The sequence below is a fragment of the Thamnophis elegans genome, chromosome 2, assembly GCF_009769535.1.
Source record: "Thamnophis elegans isolate rThaEle1 chromosome 2, rThaEle1.pri, whole genome shotgun sequence".
Lineage (NCBI taxonomy): Eukaryota > Metazoa > Chordata > Lepidosauria > Squamata > Colubridae > Thamnophis > Thamnophis elegans.
In genome coordinates, this window is record NC_045542.1 from 20,393,428 (window position 1) to 20,414,751 (window position 21,324).

At 40.2% G+C, this 21,324-nt stretch overlaps 1 protein-coding gene across 1 annotated transcript in view; it reads left to right on the forward strand.

The window, feature by feature from the left end:
- The first annotated feature begins 4,449 nt into the window (after positions 1 to 4,449).
- BIN2 (bridging integrator 2) overlaps positions 4,450 to 21,324 on the forward strand; it is a 40,662-nt gene continuing 23,787 nt past the window's right edge. The window contains exons 1-6 of the mRNA XM_032211857.1: positions 4,450 to 4,554; positions 13,721 to 13,801; positions 14,328 to 14,382; positions 15,567 to 15,661; positions 16,646 to 16,741; positions 18,521 to 18,628. Coding sequence (XP_032067748.1) covers positions 4,477 to 4,554; positions 13,721 to 13,801; positions 14,328 to 14,382; positions 15,567 to 15,661; positions 16,646 to 16,741; positions 18,521 to 18,628 — 513 coding nt within the window. The 5' untranslated portion in view covers positions 4,450 to 4,476. The remainder of the gene's footprint in view (positions 4,555 to 13,720; positions 13,802 to 14,327; positions 14,383 to 15,566; positions 15,662 to 16,645; positions 16,742 to 18,520; positions 18,629 to 21,324) is intronic.

Below are 21,324 nucleotides of genomic sequence, written 5' to 3' on the forward strand. Positions count from 1 at the left end.
AGTATTAAATACTGGATTTCTTTTTTGTATTTCGCAGACATTATTCTAATAAAAAAAAACTTCAGGTTTCCATTCTATTTTAGCCCCTGTTATTCCCTCCAGCCAATTTTTGATCCTTTTCCAAAAATATTAAGCCTCCTGACAGGTCCACCATAAATGGTAATATCTTCCGTGTATTGATTTCCAACATTTTGGGGAGGTATCTGTTAAGATTTTAGCTATCCTTGTTGGTGCCAGGTGCCATCTGTTAAATGAACATTTTTTTATTAGAGAAAAAAACAATATCTATGTTTATGACTGGAAACCCCTGACAGATTTTTGCCTAAAATGCTAAATAATGCACTTATGATTTGTGATTTTGATAAGTAGAAAAATGTGTTTAATAGAAAAGAGTGAGATTTCATTTGTAATCATCAAATAAGAGATAAATTTGTAATTGTACTTATGTTTAAGGCAACCATTTCAGACATATGGTTATCCAATCTCTTTTTAAAATGCTTCCAGTTTGGAGCATTCACAACTTCTGGAGGCAAGCTGTTCCACTGATTAATTGTTCTAACTGTCAGAAAATTTCTCCTCAGTTCTAGGTTGCTTCTCTCCTTGATTAGTTTCCATCTATTGCTTCTTGTCCCTTTGGAGAATAGTTTGACTCCCTCTTCTTTGTGGCAACCCCTGAGATATTGGAACACTGCTATCATGTCTCCACTAGTCCTTCTTTTCATTAAACTAGACATAGCCAGTTCCTGCAACCATTCTTCATGGTTTAGCCTCCAGTCCCTTGATCATCTTTGTTGCTCTTCTCTGCACTCTTTCTAGAGTCTCAACATCTTTTTTATATTGTGCCAATCAAACTGGATGCAGTATTCCAAGTGTGGCCTTACCAAGACGTTATAAAGTTTTAAAAAATGTAGACAAAAGGGTTGAATAACCTTGTTGCTAAAAACATGCTTCTTTGTTTGTAACAATTGTTCCAAAAACAGGTCTCATTTGTTGTTTTCTAATTGTTTAAAAAATATTTTATTTAATGTATTTTTGGATGGTTGCTTTTATTGTTTTTTGTTGTTGTTTGTAAGTTTCTTTACAGGTAGTCCTTATTTTATGACCATTGCTTAATGACCATTTGAAGTCACAATAAACCCGCCAGAGCTACTTATGAACTCTTTTCAAAGTTACGATGGCCGTACATATCCCCCTGCAGTCACATGATCACATTAAAAATCAGGTCTGGTCACGTGATGCCTCCACTTACAACTGCGACAACTTACAACTTACAACAGTCTCAATTATAGGATCCTAAGTCAAGGACTATCTGCATTTTATAGCATTAAGAGCTCCAGTACTAAAGACTAGACACAGTATAGAGTCCATAAAAATTCAGAATAAACATCAAATAACAAAATACATTAAGGGACATAAATGAACTAACCAGGACCAATGTAGAACACAGTGTTCTCCATAATATACAGAATTCTACAGAGAAGAATTGCTTCCTCAACAATGATCCCTTCCGTCTCGCAGGGGAAGACTCTGGAATATGCCCTCTCCCAATAATAGCACAAGACGGGCAAAATCATGCTGAGATGGGCAAAATCATATACGTATATTGGGATCATGCTATATGGTGTTCCCTAAAGAAAAATCAGGCTTTGTGTTGGCAGAACTTCCTGGTCTAGATAGTAATAAGAATATTATAATCAAATTATTAAGTGATATCCTGCACTGTATGTAGCACTTCAACTAGTTTCCATAGAAACTAGTTGTTTCCTTGCTTCTATAGGGAGTAACAGGCCGTTTACAGGGCTGAAAGGCAGGATATACATCAAATGAGTAATTCATCATTTACACACGTAGTTCGATTCTACACACCCCATGGTCCCTGCCTTGGCCTGATTTACTCAGCTTTCTCTTTATTGGGTAGGTGAATATACATATGGATATTCATATACCTCAAATGCAGTTATGGGATTTGAGGGGTTAAACAGCTTAACCCAAAGGCATTATCTGCACTTAAGGTTTTAAGTTGTTCCTGCTCATGCTGGGCTTGACACTGAGCCATTCTAAGAAAACACTATCGAGACCCAAACACTTCAGCAACAGCTTACAAAGGTTTAATGGAAACTGTGGGCTTCCACCATCTTCTTGCTGGACAATTCCCCTGCTGCCCTGCTCTTCCACTTTTCTGTTTCAGAAAAGAAATAGCCAATTGTTTTCCTTCCTGTAGGTAGATCTTCTTGGACATGTCTGACTGTCTGCCTGTCTGTCTGTCTATTTTGGTGTCTTTACGTCAGTCTTGACTGATGGTAACTGCCCTACAGTTTTCTTTGCAATATTTCAGAAATGGTTTACTCTCGACTGCTTCCTACGGTTAAGAGAGAGTGGCCCAAGATCATTCGTGCTTAAGGTGGGACTAGAACTCACTATCTCCCAGTTTCCACCCTGGTGCTTTAACCAATACACCAAACTGTTCTCACATATACAGAAAGTTAGAGCATTCACATGCAGGTACATGCAAGTACAACAAGCTATCTGACCTATTTTGTTCTAATGCCTTTTAAACCCATCTTTACTATAAATGCTATAGTAGCAGAATGGCTGTGACAACATTTGCCTTGCAAATAGAACATTACAGTTCAAAACATGGCAGAAACTATTCAAATTATTACTATTATTATTATTATTATTATTATTATTATTATTATTATTCTTTCCACAACCTTTCTTTAAAAAAACAAAAACAAATTTCCAGTGATGCATAGTTTTTCTGTTCCCTAAGGTTGAAGGGTTTCATTCCTAACTTAGAAGAAAGTTTAAAAACCTCTGGGCTCCCAGGTCTGAGCCATAAACATCTGAAGGGCAGCAAAGTGATACAGAAAACTCTTGTCTGAATAGCTGATATGTTGCTACCTTTTATAATCACAAAGCAAAGCATACTATATCTTTTTTGCTTCTGTAAACGTAGCAGCTGAAGAGGTTCTAGTAATAGAATAGTTACTAAATATTTTAAGATCTGTCTAGCACTGATGTTCTAAGGCTACTAGATATTCAAAAAGCAAGTCATGACTTAATGTTAATGTTTGCAATAAGGATGATTTAGATAGAAAGCAGTGACCTCCTGTGGTAAGGTTAGCTAGAACAGTAGCTCTTTATATTAATTGATTGTTCCCCAAAGAGGAAGTCCTGTAAAATATCAAACCTCATCATCTGCAGAACAATTTAAAACAATACTGAAACTCCCTTCAGTATAGGCTAGAAAACTGACAATTATTTTCCATTTATACATTTCCCTCTATAGATCACAGAGTAAGAATTGTGCATGCTTCAAAAATAATTTAAGAGAAGTGTTTGGGGCTTTTTGTGAATGCAGCATTTCTCTGCAACTTATTAAGGCAGCCAGACTTTTGTAGGCTTCCAAGTGAGATGAGTAAACAAATGGTGCTGTTGAGCTTAGATCTTAGCTTACAATTATTATCACTTTAAATGTATATTAATTGGAATACATTAAAATGAAATTTCATTGCATACAGCTGTCAAAGGGTCACCACCTTCAATATACACTGCATAAACATGACCCCCCAAAAATGTATGTACCCACATACCAGAAGTGGGTTTCTGCTGGTTCAGCCCAGATCGGGCAAACCGGTAGTGGCGACGGCCACCCGCCCAGATGCTTCTTTAATTCTGTTAAATTATTTGAATCCCACCACTGGATGGAAGTCTGAGTCAACCTTTAGCCTGGTGAGATTCGAACTGCCAAACTGCTGGCAGCTGGCAGTCAGTAGAAGTAGCCTGCAGCACTGCATTCTAACCACTGCACCACCACCGCAAATGAGAAAACAAAGCGAGCATGAATTTAGCTGTAATTATCGAAAAGAGCCAGAGAGCTCTAACAGTTGCCTGTCTTATAACCAACTCTCAGCTGCTCTCAATCAATGTGACTACAGTTGACTATATCAGTGGAATCAGTGACTTCACATGCAAGGACTACCATAAAAATAAAAATTTCTAGGCCACCTAAAAGATGAGGAAGTTTGCTATTTAAATAGCCAGGCAGCAGTTATTCCACACAACATACAACAACATATAAGGCCCCAGATGAGACAGCAGTCTAGTGTTTGGCTTTTGTTAATGATCTCATGAGCTCCATGAATTTGTTTACACGTAGCCTCAAATATAGCTGTTGCACCTTTTGTTTTCTATTTACCTGGTGCTGGGTTTTGACCTTAATTAAAATTTTGTTCGCTAAGGTTTTTCTGGCCTGACATGTACAAGAACAACTTTCCACCTTACATTGTCGGTGAGGGAAACTTCGTTTATCCAAAACCCAGCAGAGGAAGCAAATTTGCTTCAAACCAATGGTGAGGCAGAACCCAGCCTAGTGATCTCTAACACGTCTTGACTTCCTTCCTTAAAGAAAAAAAAATCAAACCACAAATAAAGCTGATGCTGAAAACAGAAGTTGCACAGCAAGACTCAGCCATGGCAGAAGGCAAAACAGGAGGTGCCGGCCTGTTTGCCAAGCGGGTTCAAAAGCAGTTCAGCCGAGCTCAAGAAAAGGTATTTATCTTGAAATGTTCTTTCACGTTACTAGTTTTATTATGACCTGAAAATGATATCGTCTTTTTTGGATTCTCCTGAATTGTCCCACCAAAATGAGAGGTTAGATAAAGTTGAAAGGGAAGTTGGGTTGCTCTTCGTTTCTGCTTTCTGGACATTTTGCATATTGTTCTGAATATTTTTCACATACTGGAACAAGCTGGTATGCATATCGTATCAGTATACTCCAATTTTATCTCAACAATAAACTTGTAAATCATGTAGGCTGGTCTAAGAAGCAATGATTGGGTCAGAAAATCATTCAATCATCCAGGACTGAATGAGAAACTGAAGAAAATGGATTTTCTCTAACCCTCCCCATCCTAATATAAGATCCCAATCATCACAACTTATCAGTTATCCCTAAGCCACTCTAACGTTTTTGCTCTCCTTCTTTCAATAACATCGCAATTAAAGAATAGATTTTTCTCCTATATATCTGGAACAAACAATCTAAACCACCCCTGTAATTATGACTGTATGAGGGCTGGGTGGCCGGGAGGGGAGTAGTTTTCATATACTAATTAATCTACAGAAGGATTAGCACAGTTATGCTAAAAAGTTAAACTAGCCAAATCACTGCAGGTAGTCCTTGACTTACGACCACAACTGAGCCCAGCATTTCTGTTGCTAAACAAGGCATTTGTTAAATGAGTTTTTCCCCGCTTTCCAAACCTTCTTGCCACCGTTGTTAGGTGAATCGTTGCAGTTGTTATGTTAAAAACACGGCTGTTGAGTGAATCTGACCTCCCCGTTGACTTTGCTTGTCAGAAGGTCACAAAAGGGGATTATATAACCCTGGGACACTGCAACTGTCACTTGCAGTGTTGGCAAGCATCCGAATTTGATCACATGACCACGGGGATGCTGTTGTGGTCGTAAGTGTGAAAAATAGTCAGAATCACTTTTTTCAGTCACTAATTCAAAGGATTGTAAATAAAGCGCTACCTATATTCCCCACCCCCACCAGAGATTTAGCAGCTGTCATTCTATCAAGCAGGATGGTGATCTTTTCCTGGAAAGTTTTGATCTAAAGCAGGCCCTCCTCTGGCAAAGGTTCTATCTAGGGCAGGGGTGTCAAACTTGATTTCATTGAGGGCCAGCGTGGGTGTGGCCAGCTTGTCGGAGGTGCCTGTGGCAGCCCGAGCGCTCTGCCAGCAAAAATGAGCTCCCGAGTTCTGTTTCCAGCTGCAATGGCCTCCTGAAACCCTCTGCCAGTGAAAACGGAGCTTGTGAGCCCAACTATGTTTCCGCTAGCAGAGGCACAGCAGGCCAGTCATTCATTGTTTCCAGGTCGGCCCCACAGGCCAGATCTAAGCACCCCGTGCGGACCTTAAATTTGACACCCCTGTTCTAGGGTGAAGGAGAGAACCTTGAAAGAATAAAACAAATACACGTAGCATAAGCATTGCTATCTTGCAGGCAACAGCTGAGGATTCACGCACATTCCCATACAAAGTCAGTTTTCCCACAATTCATTTTGAAAATAATTTCATCGTGTAAGAAAGAAGAGGCATTACGTAGTCAGAGAGATTTTATGTGAAATGTTTAGAAATATATCATCATGCATATACTATTTCTGTGACATGGGTAGCATGTCTTTGTATGCTATCCTGACTGGATGCCTTTTAGGAGCAGCATAGAATGTCAAACCACTTGCAATGGGGCATTTAAACAGAGGATATGCTAGCCAGATTGGAGGCACTTCCAGATTGGAGGCACTTCTGTATTTCTAGCTCTTTTCCTCTAGCAGCTCATAGCAGTTTGCAGGAGTTCTGTCTCTCTTTTCACTTTATCCTTATCACAAAGTCCAGCTGAGGAAGGTTGGATGGAAAGCCAGGGACTATCCAAAGTCTCATGGGGATTTCTATTCCCTGACTGCCAAATCAAATGTCAGGCTTCCTGGTCATAGTCCCACCCAGGTTTTGCCACTCTCTGCCTCTGGGGAAGCAAACTGTTGCTCACAAAAGCTTACGCCCTTTAATAAAATTTGCTAGTTGGAAAAGATGCTAACAGACTCTTACTGATTTCTGGCCCAGGACCTTAGCCACTACACTACATAGTACTCAGGGGTGGGCTGCTACGGGTTCACCTGGGTTCGGAAGAACCCATAGCTAACATTATGGCCGGTTTGGAGAACCTCCAAATCCCACCCTTGGCTGCCCCCCCTCCCACTCTGCCCCTCCCAGGAGTTTCCACACAGCCCATTTTGAATGCGAGGTAAGTGCAAGGCCTGTGCGGAGGCTCAGTGAGGGGAAAAATGGGCTTCCTCAAAGTTCCTGAAGGAGTCTCAGGACCCTGGAGGAAGCACCCTCCCAGAGGCTTGAGGAAAGTTTCCAGAGCCTGGGGAAGGTGAAAATGCTCCCCACCCCCCACATGGTGCAGGAGGCTGACTAGGCCATGCTTACCATGGCCATGCCTAACCAGAGAACCCATTGCTAAAATTTTTGAAGCCCACCCCTGACAGTACTGGCTCTCAGGATTAATATTTCCTCCAAATCCATTGCTTTCTTCTAAATCATCTTAAAATTGCTATTACTTGCAAGAGAATTGGCACTGTGCGTGATTTCCCACCATGTCCACAACAACAACATACTCCAGCATCGCACAGCACAGCCTAACTGGCCTTGCCCCTCCAGAATTGTATAAAAAAAAAAGAAGTCCGATCATCTGATGGTATAATAACTGGTAGGGGATTATATTCAGTCAAACAGAATTGAACAAAAGTGAGTAAATGCTGAACAGGAAAAACTCATAACGTATATATCTTTTCACATTCCCTTATGGCAGAACCTGGTCATCTGAGATCTCAAAGTCCACTTTCTACAATACTTTTGCCACACACACATTCGAAGCATAAACTCATAGAACTAAAGTGGTGAAACTAAAGTTCATTTAGCCCAGTCCCCTGCTTGGTGCAGAATATACTAAAGCATCTCTAATCATCCAGCCATGGGGTGAAAACCTCTAGTGGTGAACTCACTGCTTCATCTAGCTGCCTGTTCCACTGGCTGCTACTTAGTATAGTCAGGAAGATCCCCCTGATTTTAGTCTGGATGTCTTTCTTTGCAGTTTAATCATGCTTTCTTGGTGTAACAGAAGGTAAGTTTTCCATGTAATCTATGTCATCAACCTGAAATTCAGTTTGGTAGCTCTATTCTCCATTCTCTGATTTCTTATCTATATTCCCAAAAGAATTAATTGTGCTCAGGATCAGTGCATGTTGTCTGACGGGGGCAAGGAGGAGAGGCAGAATAGAGGAGCCGAGGTGGCGCAGTGGTTAAATGCAGCACTGCAGGCTACTTCAGCTGACTGTAGTTCTGCAGTTCGGCTGTTCAAATCTCACCGGCTCAGGGTTGACTCAGCCTTCCATCCTTCCGAGGTGGGTAAAATGAGGACCCGGATTGTTGTTGGGGGCAATATGCTGACTCTGTAAACCGCTTAGAGAGGGCTGAAAGCCCTATGAAGCGGTATATAAGTTTAACTATTGCTATTAGAATGGAAAACTAAGAATTGATGTGACACTTTCAGCTGACTTTCAGCTGACTGGCTGATACCTTAAGAGAAGTCTTTCTTTCTGCAGTATTTAGTCAGAAGTCTAACTTGTACAATGTGTTAAGATAAAGGAAGGTGTTGTGAAACTTTTCAGAAATTCAACCTTAAAGGCCTGAGAGACTTAAGGTTTTCCAATCTAGGCTGCAAAAATCTATCCACCCACTAGACGGCAGCAAAGGGGTACTGAATATCTTCACTTTTGGCCGCCATTTACAGCAAAAGTCTATAGTACAACCCCATTTGGGCATCAAAGAATAGCAAAAGTGAATCCTTAGACATCCTCCCTAGAGATGGAGAGTTGTAGAAATGCCTCAAGGAGGCTGAAACCATCCCTGTCTCTGATACTGAAGATGGTGCCCCCCCCCCCTTGTAGTTTTTAGGATGACCATTTTATTTTATTTACTAAATTTACAACAAATGCCCAATTCCCAATGACTCTGGAGGACTTATGAATTAACCTGTGTTTTTATCTGATTTCTAACTATCCCTTTCATCTTATAAGCTGCTTTGTTATTGGAATGAGAACGTGTTAATGGCATGAGAACATACAACTTTTGTTGCTGCTGATGTTGTGGTGGATTTTTACAGGGAATGTGTTTGGGAGGCTCATCCATCGCTCTTCTTAATAGCATGCTTGTCATATTTCTATATTCTACTGCAATGGACGTACCATAATCAGCTGTTGCAAATAGTTGAGAAGGGGCCTCCTCACTCATCTACTAAGGCAGTGTTTCCCAACCTTGACAACTTGAAGATGTCCGGACTTCAACTCCCAGAATTCCCCAGCCAGCGAATGCTGGCTGGGGAATTCTGGGAGTTGAAGTCCAGACATCTTCAAGTTGCCAAGGTTGAGAAACACTGTACTAAGGATAATTGCTATGTGCCACCCAAACAGGGAAGGACAGCTTAGTTAGCATGTTTCGTTACCATATTTAAACAATAAAGTTTCCCTCCCTTGAGACTGGATTTGGATGACATACTAGCTTAGTTACTCACAAGTTACTCCATTTTGCAAACTGAATATTCCTCAAAGGAGTTACTTCAGTACAGCAACATGGGATAGGTGATTCTGATTCTATAGTGGGCAGGTCTTTACAGACTCCATATTTTATTGCTTTGCTTTAATAGAATTGGTAGCCCTAAGCTCTGCAAAACATTTTGAAATACAGTTCCCACAGTCCTTTGCTTTAGGCTTTGACAACTGAGAGAAACTGAAGCTTAAGAAGCCTGTTTAATTGGTCATATTGGTCAGGTTAGCATCATGAAACCTCAATCATGTTCAGAAACAATATACTACTGAAAACCAGATGCTCAGGACAATGAACAGAGGAAGCCACATTTTCCTCAGCTTTGCTTTTGAGCACTTGGCTGCTGCAGAGCTTTCATTTAAGGGCTACAAGAATTCAGATAACAACTAAATACAGCAAAAAGATACAGCAGAATCTTCTACTGTTAACTATTGGCTGTCTGGATTTGTCCAGAGGTCGTAATTATGCATACCAGAATGTTCTACTGAATAGATCTTCATTTGTCTGCTGAGCCTGAGGCCGAATTCAGAAAGCACCATACTCTTAAAACATGCTTTCATAATTAATGCTTGGTTTGACTTTAATCTCCTCCGAAATATTCTGCTGGTCCTGATAGACACTGAAGGAAGTCCTTTTATAGTCGTAAAATGCATTTTACTTGCTTTTCTGTGTAAGTGTATTAATAGTATCGGATGCCCATGGGAGTGAAGGAAACCACAAGAAGAATGTTCCAGAATGCAGGGCTTGTCATCAGCATAGGGTGTGGGCCCTGCTGTGATCAAGCTAAAAAGAAAACCCCATACCTTTCCTTCCTCCCCCCCCCCCTCATTGCTACAAAAAGTAGCAATGAGTATTCCATCCAAGCCCTCATTAGATGCAAGCAAAATGAAAGAAAAGATACTCGCACACATAGGATGCTGTGGAAATGTTCTGTTATTTGGCAAGGGGCATCCAATCTCTACTTCTTACCTTATTACTGTATTTTCCAGAGTATAAGGCGCACCTTTCCCCTCTAAAAAGAGGGTGGAAATGTTGGTGCGTCTTATACACCAAATACAGCCATTTTTGGCCTCCCGAAACCCCACCCTGCACATCCTGTTTTTCGCAAAAATGGATGCGCAGAGGGTTTGGGGAGGCCTGTAAAGTGCTCCTGGGGGCTGGGGAAGGCAAAAACGAGTGAAAAACAGCCCAATTTTTTGCAAAAACGGGAACTTGCAAAAAAAACGGGGCATACAGAGGGTTTGGGAGGCCTGCAGAGTGCTCCTGGGGGCAGGGGAGAGCCAAAAAAATGTTTTTTAATTTACCTCTTCAAAATCTTGGTGCGTCTTATACTCCTGTGCGTCTTATAGTCCAAAAAATATGGTAACTTGCAAGGCAGGAAAATGATCAGTGCCATCAAACACTGCAATCTTAAAATTAGAGAAATGGGGTCAAATTGGTTTGCAAAAAATACAAGTAGTGCTCAACTTGCAACTACAACTGAGGCCAGAATTTCAGAAATTCTTAAGTAACATTTTGCCCATTTTACAACCTTTCTTGCCACGGTTGTTAAGTGAATCCCTGCAGCGGTTTTAGTTAGTAACACAATTGTTAAATGAACCCAGCTTCCACATTGACTTGGCTTGTTAGGAAGTCGCAAAAGGGGATCACATAACCCCAGGACATTGCAACCTGTCATAGATTTAGATTTATTAACATTTGAATGCCGCCCACTCCCTTGGGACTCTGGGTGGCTTACAGACAAGACAAGAAACATATATTAAAAAATTTAAAATAAGGATACAAGTATTAAAATTACAACAACATGCATACAGTTGGAGTGGGGCTGGATACTAATCAACAGCCCCAGGCCTGCCGGAACAGCCAGGTCTTAGTGGCTTTACGGAAGGCCGGAAGAGTGGTGAGGGTCCGGATCTCTACGGGAATGAATGATATGAATCAGTTGCCAAGCATCTGACTTTTGATCACGTGACAATGGGAAAGTTGCAGTAAGGGTATAAATCGATCATAGCTTACTTTTTTGAGTGCTGTTGTAACTTTGAACGATCACTAAATAAACTGTTTTCAGTTGAGAACTACCTGTATGTGGCAGAATGTAGTAACAAGAGGGAAGGGGTGCATTCCAGAGGAGTAAGAGGCAACTCAGCCCAGATATCATGCATGAGAGAACGAGAAGTGAAGACAGCCCCTCCCTAACAGTTCACAGATATATTGTAGAGGCAAACGCAGGAGAGTGCTCAAGATTTGGCAAGATTTTGTCTGTAGGTATGAAATAAATAAATAAAAATAATAAAAATAAAAACTCATTGGAAGAATCTCCAAGTGTCAATTTTTGTTTGGAGCCTGTCAAATCAGCTCTCTTTGCCTGGCGTGCTGTCCAAGTTCTCAGTGCAATCATGAGCTGTATTTGCATCTAACAGTATCTGTGTTGAAATAGACCAGGGATGTCAAACTCGATTTCATTGTGTTTGACCTCAGGGGGGTTGGGGGTGTGGCCAGAGTGGGTGTGGCCAGCTTGACATCACTCATATCAAGGGACCTCTGTGGTGGCCTGAGCTCTCTGCCAACAAAAAGGGGCTCCTGAGCTCCGTTTTTGGCTGTGATGGCCTCCTGCAGTCCTCTGCCAGTGAAAATGAAACTTGGGGGAGGGGGCTGCAGTAGGCAGTCAGCCAAAAACGGAGTCTGTGCTTGGCCCTCCCAAGCTCTGTTTTTGCTGGCAGAGGCACCGCAGGCCAGTCCTTTGCTATTTCCAGGAAGTCCATGCAGGCCAGATCTAAACACCCCACAGCCGGATCCGGGCCCTGGGCCTTGAGTTTGACACCCCTGAAATAGGTCATTAATGTGGTTTCTTATTTGTTTATTTAAGTAAAATGTTATGCACAGCATGATACAGCATATGTCATGGGGTATATTCTTCTGGATCTGTGACTATCTATCATAGGCAGCAGGCCAAAACGTGTTGGAGTGGGGCACGTAAAACTATTTAGCCATTAAACAATAACAATGTTCTGCAAAATATGAGCTCTTACTGCAGAGAATTATTATTTCTCCACTGGATGGGCCAAACCTTGTTTTGGAGAACAGAGTCCTATCACTGTGAAATGGCTTGTGAACTTTACTCACTGAACTCTTCTTGTGCAACAAGAAATGGGAACTGGAAACCACTTTCAACATTACCTCTAAATGCTAGTTACTCTGGAAGTGCATGGCTTTTCCAAACTGAACCACTTCTCTTGATGTACTTCACTTTGTCAGTGACTACCGTTTTATCAAAGGACCATTTAACTCTTGCATTAAAAATGAAAGTGGCATGAAGAAGTCATTCAAGGCAGAACAGCAAAACCTTAAGGAGGATATAGAGATTTGTCTTATCCTTCTGTTTCAGAGTGGTTTATGCCAGTGGTGGACTTCAAAAATTTCAGCAATGGGTTCTCTGCCCGGTTGCTGGATGGACATGGCCTAATCTATGATACAGAGAGATGCTTGTAGTTTTTCATCCGTATGTCAAGACATATTTTAGGGTTATCAGATCTGGGCTGCCAAAATGCAGATGACTAAAAGATAGCCACGAAAAGTTACAGAAATTCTTTGTATTGCTATTGCTATTGCTAGTGATTATCTGCTAGCACTCCCCTGTTATGTAAACAAGAGTTACTCTTTTGGTAGATTAAAAAAAAGCCTGGGAGTTTGTATTATTGCCAGATGATAAGATCCCAGTTAAATATACCTGGCATTACACTCTTTGGATTATAGGCCTATCCATATGTTTTAACATCAAAGATCAGTTCATTTTACTTTTTAAAAAAAGTGGTGCTAATCTCTTTTTGAGTTAATTTGAATACAGTATAAGGAAGGTTGCATGGACAAACCAAGAGAAGGCAGGGCTCTACCTACTCATTCCATGCTTCTTATCATATCCTCCATGTGGTACAAATATCTAAAAAAGAAAGAGTGCTGAAGTCATGTAGGCTATTCATGGGAACTGACAGCTGGGCATCATGGTTATTCTAACAAGCTTCATCGCACATCTGTAATGGAGGGGGACACTTCGTTTCACATGGAAAATAAATGCATGCAAAAGAGTAGAGTGGGGTGCAAATGATTTCTAAAAGCTTCTAGCCTGGCAGCTCCTATATCTCTTTGCTGCCCTCTCCTGGTTAGCTGGGGTTTCTCAACTCAAATTTAGCACCTTTAAGAAAGAGACTCTGCCATCTCCTCCATATCACATAGAATATTTGGAGGATCTATATAGATTCCTGTTGGGTTTAAAGTTACTGTATGTTTATATGCCTGAATACCAAGATGTGTAGGACAGCTGATATTACTTCACCCTTTCTCATGGAAAGACTAATGGTTGGGGGCTTTTTGCTAGAAGCAGAACTTGACACAATTCTTTCAATGCAGTGCCATTAATGGAAACAAATGCACCACTCCATAGATGCATGTCTCTAAAAATAAGGCTGTGGTCAACTCACTGAATAGGTGAAGGACAAGATATACAATAACTGCTGCAGTTCTCTTTTCTTTCTCTGTCTCTTCCATAGGTTCTACAGAAACTGGGGAAAACCGTGGAAACAAAAGATGAACAATTTGAACAAAGTGCCTATAATTTCCAGCAGCAGCAGGTTGTATGATGGAACTGTGGGAGCATTTTCTGGAAATTGGGGGGGGGGTGGATATACAAGCTTAGGTCAGGTTTACATAGCACTTTTGGTATGCCAGAATCTGAAATGTCTCTATACCAGGTTTTGTTTAAGATTCTCAAAATGTTTTTATACAAGCTCAACCTGAAACTAAGCTGCTGTGAAAGCATCATGATGATGCTTTGTCTATAAATATGTGGGATGCCAAGTTTATGGTAATACAGTAAAACATATTTGGCAGAGACCTCTTCTCTGTAAGTTCCTGGATTGTAAGAACTTTGGCGGGGGGGTTCCTATAAAAACTCTAATACAATATTGCCCAAATTTGCCAGCTTCCAGAAGTATAACCTTTAATTCCTAGAATTTTCAACATTGTCCATGCTGAATGGGTAATTCTGAAAGTGAAGTTTACAGACCTGGAAATGACGGAAGTCCGGGAATAGTATTCTGATAGGAATGACATGCAGAAGTATACTAGAAGTACATCTTCCCTTTCTTTTCCCCCCAGATTGAAGGGCAAAAACTCTACAAAGAGCTGAAGGCTTTCCTCATTGCTGTGAAAGGTACAGAAAGCCCAAATTCTAGAATGACACATTTTCCAAGTTAAGCCAGCAGGTATCAGTTCTTAGCTGTAAGACTCCTCTGTTTTCCCATCCCATCACTTATCTGAGGAGACACTATCTGTAAAGAAAACAGATAGAAGCTTGCCTCTTATCTCTGAGCCCTCGTTAAGGCCATTAACATCCTTCCATCAAGGTGCTTCTTGGCAGGATATATATCATTTTAAGGGGTGGACTGCTGTGGGTTTGCAGGGGTTTAGGAGAACCTCTAGCTAAGATTCGGTGCAGTTCGGAGAACCCTCAAATCCCATTCCTGTCTGGCCCCGTCCCGCCCACCCCACTCCGCCCCTTCCCAGAGTCCCCACATGACCCGTTTTGGGTAGAGATAAGTGCAGGCACACGTGGAGGCTCGGGAAGGGCGAAAAATGGGCCTACCAGAAGTTCAGCCTTTGACCCTTAATTCTTACACAAAATCCCTGTAAGTAAATGACTCAGGAAGTTTCATTACCAATATGGTTTCATGTGGTCTGTCACAAATGAGGATGAGAAGAACACTTTTAATTCCAATTTATGTACGTTTATCTGCCAATTAGCTCTCTTCACAAACACAGGATGGGAAGTTTGGGAAGTTTAGAAGCTGTACCAGTTGCCTCAGAATCTGTGGTGGGTTTCCATGTTTTTTTACTACCGGTTCGCTCATGCATGCACAGAAGCATCTGGGCAGGTGGGCGGAACTTCCTGCTGCTGCCGCTACCGGTTTCCACGATCCGGTCCAAACCAGGAACAACCCACCTCTGCTCAGAATGTGGTTTTCACATTTTAATCACATCTAATAGGGAGATTAAATTCACCATGTAATCGCAAATTTCACCAAAGAGTTGAGGCTCCAGCAACTTGATTTTAAACCAAGGTCATTAATGAGTGAAGATTTCTCCTCATTTTCCCAGTTCATATATCATGTTATACCATAAGAAAGCTTTAAAAAAATAGTATGTTGCATGAATCCAGACAGTCCAGTTTGTAAACTGTAGTTTACCATAGTGGGTGAACCTATTCAGCTGTGGGTATTTAGCAAACCTTGGTTTAAACATGGCTTACTGTAATATGCAAATACAGCCACTGATTAGTAGAACATGCTGACTCAGATTAAAAGTGATTTTTGTTATCATTTATTTTGACTTTACTAGGAATGCATGAAAGCTCCAAGAAAGTATCTGAAACACTGCAAGAAATTTACTGTGATGAATGGAATGGACATGAAGAATTGAAGGCCATAGTTCAGGTAATTATGATATATTCTAGGTATCAGGGCTGACTTTTTAAATTGAAACATTAGACTTCCCACTAGTTTCTAGTTGTAACTATTACAAGAAACCAACTCTCAGAACTTAGACTTCCATTCTTAATTTTCCAGTATTCTAGAATATCCTTGCAAATATGTAGGGCAGTGATGGCTAACTTTTTCCGAACTGAGTGCCCCCATATGTACCCCACCCCCTGTGCATGTGCATGCAGCCCCCTGCATGCACCCTGCCCCATGCATGCATGCAGCCCCACACATGCACCCTGTGCATGCCCACATGGCCCCCCACATGCACTCCACCCAGAGGTGAGTTCCTACTGGTTCAGATTGGTTCAGCTGAGTAGGTAGTAGTTTGATTCTATTGGTGGGGTCGCCATCTTGATTTTTAGTTCTGCCCATGCACAGAACAATCTTCATTGCAAAAATGTAATTTTTCACGGAGCATGTGTTTGGCATGTGAGTGTACACACAAAAAATTGCGTGCCAAACCAGCAGTAATGCCGGCAGCAACCCACTTTACGCGGCAGAGACCCCCCCCAAAAAAAACAGCTGGCCAGTGAGAGGTGTGTGCTCACGTGAGGTGGAGCTGAGCTGGGGCGACAGCTCATGTGCCCACAGAGAGGGTGCTGTGTGCTACTTCTGGCACGCGTGCCATAGGTTCGCCATCCCGTATATAGGGTATATTCAATATTTCAGTTCTAAATGACACTAACCATTCTTTTCTCTTCCTTTTGAATACTTTTTGTTCTGCTGCTCAATTAAAAAAGAAACCTAATGGAATAAAATGATCCAAAGGAGGAAACTAAACCAATAATTCTTGTTTATTCCCAGTCTCTGTATAAAAGATTACTAGTTTTATTTTTAGAATGATTCTGTATACTTCTAGGTCTTCATGGGAGAAAAGAATAACAACATAGGGGTTATTTCAACAGCACTTTGAAAAGTGTCTCCCTTTCCTTACAGAGCAATGATCTTCTATGGGAAGATTATGAGGAAAAACTGGCAGACCAAGCGATCAGGACCATGGACAACTACTTGAGTCAGTTCAATGAAATTAAAGTATGTATTGTACTTCTGGATTTGTGTGTAGATACGGCATCCACCGTCTAGAACAGGGGTGTGAAACTCAAGTCATCGCGGCAATGTCAGGTGATGTATCGTGAGTTTTCCTCCTTTTGCTAAACCGGACGTGGGCGTGGCCAGCGCGTGGTGCATCGGCCCGTGGGCTGTGAGTTTCATACCCCTGATCTAGAAGAAAATTCAATGCCAAGAAGTTCAGTTTTTCCTGTTAAAATATTTAGAGTTTACATATAAAATTTGATCTTTTTTTGTGAAGAATTCATTTGAGCATTCTCTTCATCTAACTTCTTTTGGGAAAAATATGTCACTAATCTCACAAGAAGGAGCAACTCATTCTTGAATCTTGCCTTTGTCTGTCTGTCTGTCTGTCTGTCTTTCTTTCTTTCTTTCTTTCTTTCTTTCTTTTTCCTTTTCCTTTTTTTAAATGCATGCATGTGTGTTCAGGCACTTTTTATTTCCATGCGCGCATGCACATCCATACTCACACATTTCTTTTTCTTTTATTAAAAAAAATTTTTTTTAGAAAAATATGGCAAAGTTTCTTCCCATCCTGACAGCACATTTCTTTTATATCCTGTTAAGTATTTTCTGTCTCTTTATTTCTGCAGTGGTATTTGTATCTAAAGAGCTTAGAAGTCAAGCAGGTAAAGAACTATAATTCTTTGCTAACCTGATGCCCCCCAGATGTGTTGGACCACATAAATTCCAAGCTGGCTGGAAGAATACATCAGGAAAGTGCCAGATTAGCAGAAAAGAAAGAGCATAAGGGAAAGTGGTCTTTGAGGTCAATGGGAGAAGAACAATCTTAATCCTGTCCCAAAGGTGCTTTTTCAAGAGGCAACTGGACTTTCTTTGTTTTTCCTTGATGTGTTGCTCATGGATGAGAATGGATAACCTGGATGACAGAATCTCCATAGTTTAATCTTTAACCCTGATACCTCTAGTTTATGCCCAAAATGCTGGCCACCATTGACATCAATATTTATAAAATACATTCTAAACAATCATTTAATTGCCTTATAAAAATTGTATAATATCTTATTGTATTAATTTTATGTTAATAATTCTTTTTTTAACTTATATTGTTATATTATTTTATAGCTTGTCTTACTTTAGCCATTCTCTGCTGCATAGGATATATAAATATTCAATGAATTCAATCTAATTTTCTTTTGCTGGTCAATGACTGAAATAAAATAACTATAAAAATATGTGGACTACCTACACTTTTTCTACGTCAATACACCACCATCACAAATTCTGAATTATAAAGACCAGCATTCTGGAATCCAATGATGAAATGAATTGCAAGGAAAAATCTATCAGAAAATGTAGACGTTCAAACTGAGCAGGGAAAACGTAGATAGCTTAGAGCAGTGTTTCTCAACCTTGGCAACTTGAAGATGCCTGGACTTCAAGTTGCCAAGGTTGAGAAACACTGGCTTAGAGTTTTGGTCTTTTACATATATTACTTGAATGGAATTTGTAATACCGAAGACACAGCCATAAATTTTTTCTCCCATATTTTCTCCCAGACACTGAATGAACTTTCTGTAGGGATTCTCTAGATTATTTTACAAGACCTTGTGCAAAAAAAAATCCTTACCAATACCTTGCTCCTCTCCTACACACTGAATAGTGCCTTGAAGACTGATTACTTTGCAGATTCAGAAGACCTATTCAGCTATTCTTTTAAAACACTACACAAAGAATACTATTGTCTCTAGATGACCTTTGATGTGTTCTCTTCCTTTACAGGAGCGAATTGCCAAGAGAGGACGGAAACTGGTGGATTATGATATCAGCAGACATCACTTGGAAACCCTTCAGAATGCCAAAAAGAAAGATGAGGTTAAAATTGCTAAGGTAAAAATACCTCCTGATGAATCCAATTAGATTCAGACATTTCCGATTCCATCTTTTTGGTCCCCGTCCTTAGGGTCAATATGTTGGAGGAATCTGGTTGGTGGAGGAGTTCTTGGTTCTAAGGCAAAAAAGTGTGGCACTGACCTCCCCCTAATTCCTCCAATATTGTTCTGACCTAGGCTTCACAAAATCATGTAGCAGATTCCTTGTCCTAACAAAACTTTTTTTTATTAAACTAATGTGAATTCCTCTCATTCATATCCAGCAAAGTCCTGGCAAACAGTCTTTTAAGGGTGAATTTGCAACCCACAGTCTTGGAGAGCTGCCAGGCTGATATCTTCCAAACGCAATGTGTACAAGGAAATACTTGGCAAGGAGTCTCTGAGAGCCATGAACAAATCTTCACCCTAATGAATTGAACTAATTGTCTCCTGCAAACTCCACTCCCCTTTTGCCCCTCTTTATTCCCTATGGGAGGGGCCATTCACTGTCCACCTGTGCCTTTACTCCCAAGTCAGCCCTTGTTTCTTAACTGTTCTCTTCTGATGGCAGCTCTGCACATGCGCACATCAGGAATAGGCTCCAGTTGTTCTTCTGCCCCACTGATCTCTGACTCCAAAGGCAGCTGATAACTGCCGGATGGCCCTGCCCCCCTCTTTGCCTCCAATGCAGAGCACTTATCAGAGCCTTCCCCAGACTCCAGGACTGGCCCATGTTCCTCCCCAACCTCCTCACTGTCTGAGTCTGCCACCAGCTTTGCTGGTGGGCCACAACAAGTATGCCTAACCAAACATTTTAGACTTTTTTTTTTTTTGATTTTGCACTAGAGGAATTTCATGGAGAGGCTAAGGGGACAAATGGATGAAGACGTCACTCCTGAACCTCCTTCAGAAAGATCTTGTCCTGATCCATTTTGGGATTTCAGCTCTGGAGGTGGCAGATGTGCATTCCTATCCTACAAACATTTACATCAAAGGAGACTTTGCCAATTCCAAAAGAGATGTAGATAGATGAGGCCAGAGGAATAGCGGCTAAACGTACAGAGAAAATGGAACAATGAGTTGCTTTCCTCTACTTTTTTTTAAGTAATTTTTTTTTATTTAAAACAAACACAATCCTTCTTTCCATGCTGTAGAAAGTTGGTTACAAAAAGACTTTTGTGCATCTTTTCCACAGTCAACAAACATAATTCATATTAACTCAAGCATTTTAACTCAAATATTTAAACATGTCACCATCATCATATCTCCCTTTTCATTTGACTATAATTGTTTAAGCGTCCTTCATTATAAAATATACCAAAGTTTAATATAACCACATACTGGCCTTTCATTTACTATTTCTAAAATCCTCCACTGACACTAAATCCTTATGTCCTATTCTAGCTAAACATCCATAATATTTAATAACAAAGTTTTCTAATCCTCCTTTCCAAATCACTGTTTAAAATTTACATCCAGTTTCTATATTATACCCATATCTATATATACGTTGTTATTCTTATCCCTCCTTTATACTATATCATAACATTTCCCCCATAAAAATCAAAACTTTAACTGTATCTAAGTTGGTTCCCTTTTTCATTAATCTTTATGTATAATCCAAAGGGATTTCTAATCTTCCTTACATGGGTATCATTCCATATTCATATCCAATTGTACTCATCATAACACTACACATTGTATACATCAGTAGCATTATCAATTATTTATTTAAACTATATCTATTGTCAATAAATTTCACTAAGTTTAACTAGTTTTAAATTATATTCTTCCGTCTATCAACCTGTATCTTTCCAATAGCAAAACAGTCTCATATCTTCTGCCATTTGTGGTGCCAGTCCTCTAATCATCTCCTTGATCAACTTTGTATGGACTCCTCTTAGCAACTCCTTGCTTATAAGATCTCTCTTGTAATCTTGATGCCCTTCTTCTGTTCACTTAATCAACTTATCTTTGATTGTCAGTAGTGTTAGCCATGCTATTGCTACTAAAATTTCTCTCTTTATATCCATAGATTCTTTGTTTTTTTCTTCTTCTGTATCTTGCCCTCTGGGATAAATTTCCCCTCCCTTTAATTCCTTTTTCAGTATTCCATTCTTTCCATTTTCAGAGACCAGCCAATCACCATAAATATCAGCAAATTTACTCTCTTTATATTCATTTTCCACTTTGATTTTTTGAGTTTTAACCACCACATTTTGCATTTGACAAACATCTTCAATTTCTTCATCATATTTTGCTGTTATGTGCTCTATATCTTCCGGTTTTTCTCTATCCTCTCATATGTATTTGATAATTTCTGTATTTCTGAGAATATCTTTTGCAAGCTCAAGGTTTCTGTTTGCTTTTGAAATTGTGCAATTCTCTCCAGCTAACAAACACAGCTACTCTAGCTTGGAAGGTTAAAAAAAAATTAAACATAGATTCACAAAAACATTTGTTTTCACTTTTCTATGGTTAGAGATATACTTCAAAGGAACATCTGTATGCTTCCCTTCTTATCACTCTCTATAACCAGGCAGTAAGACCTTGCAATGCCAAGCCAAAACAATCAGCGAAGAAAAAGAAAGTGTTCTATTTCAATACACAAACCCCAATACACAAACCCTCCAGCCTCCAAGCAGCAGTGTTACCATTGCAAATCATATTTCTTTTGTATCGTTTTTGTATTTCAAGTTAGAAAAAAGAGTCCAA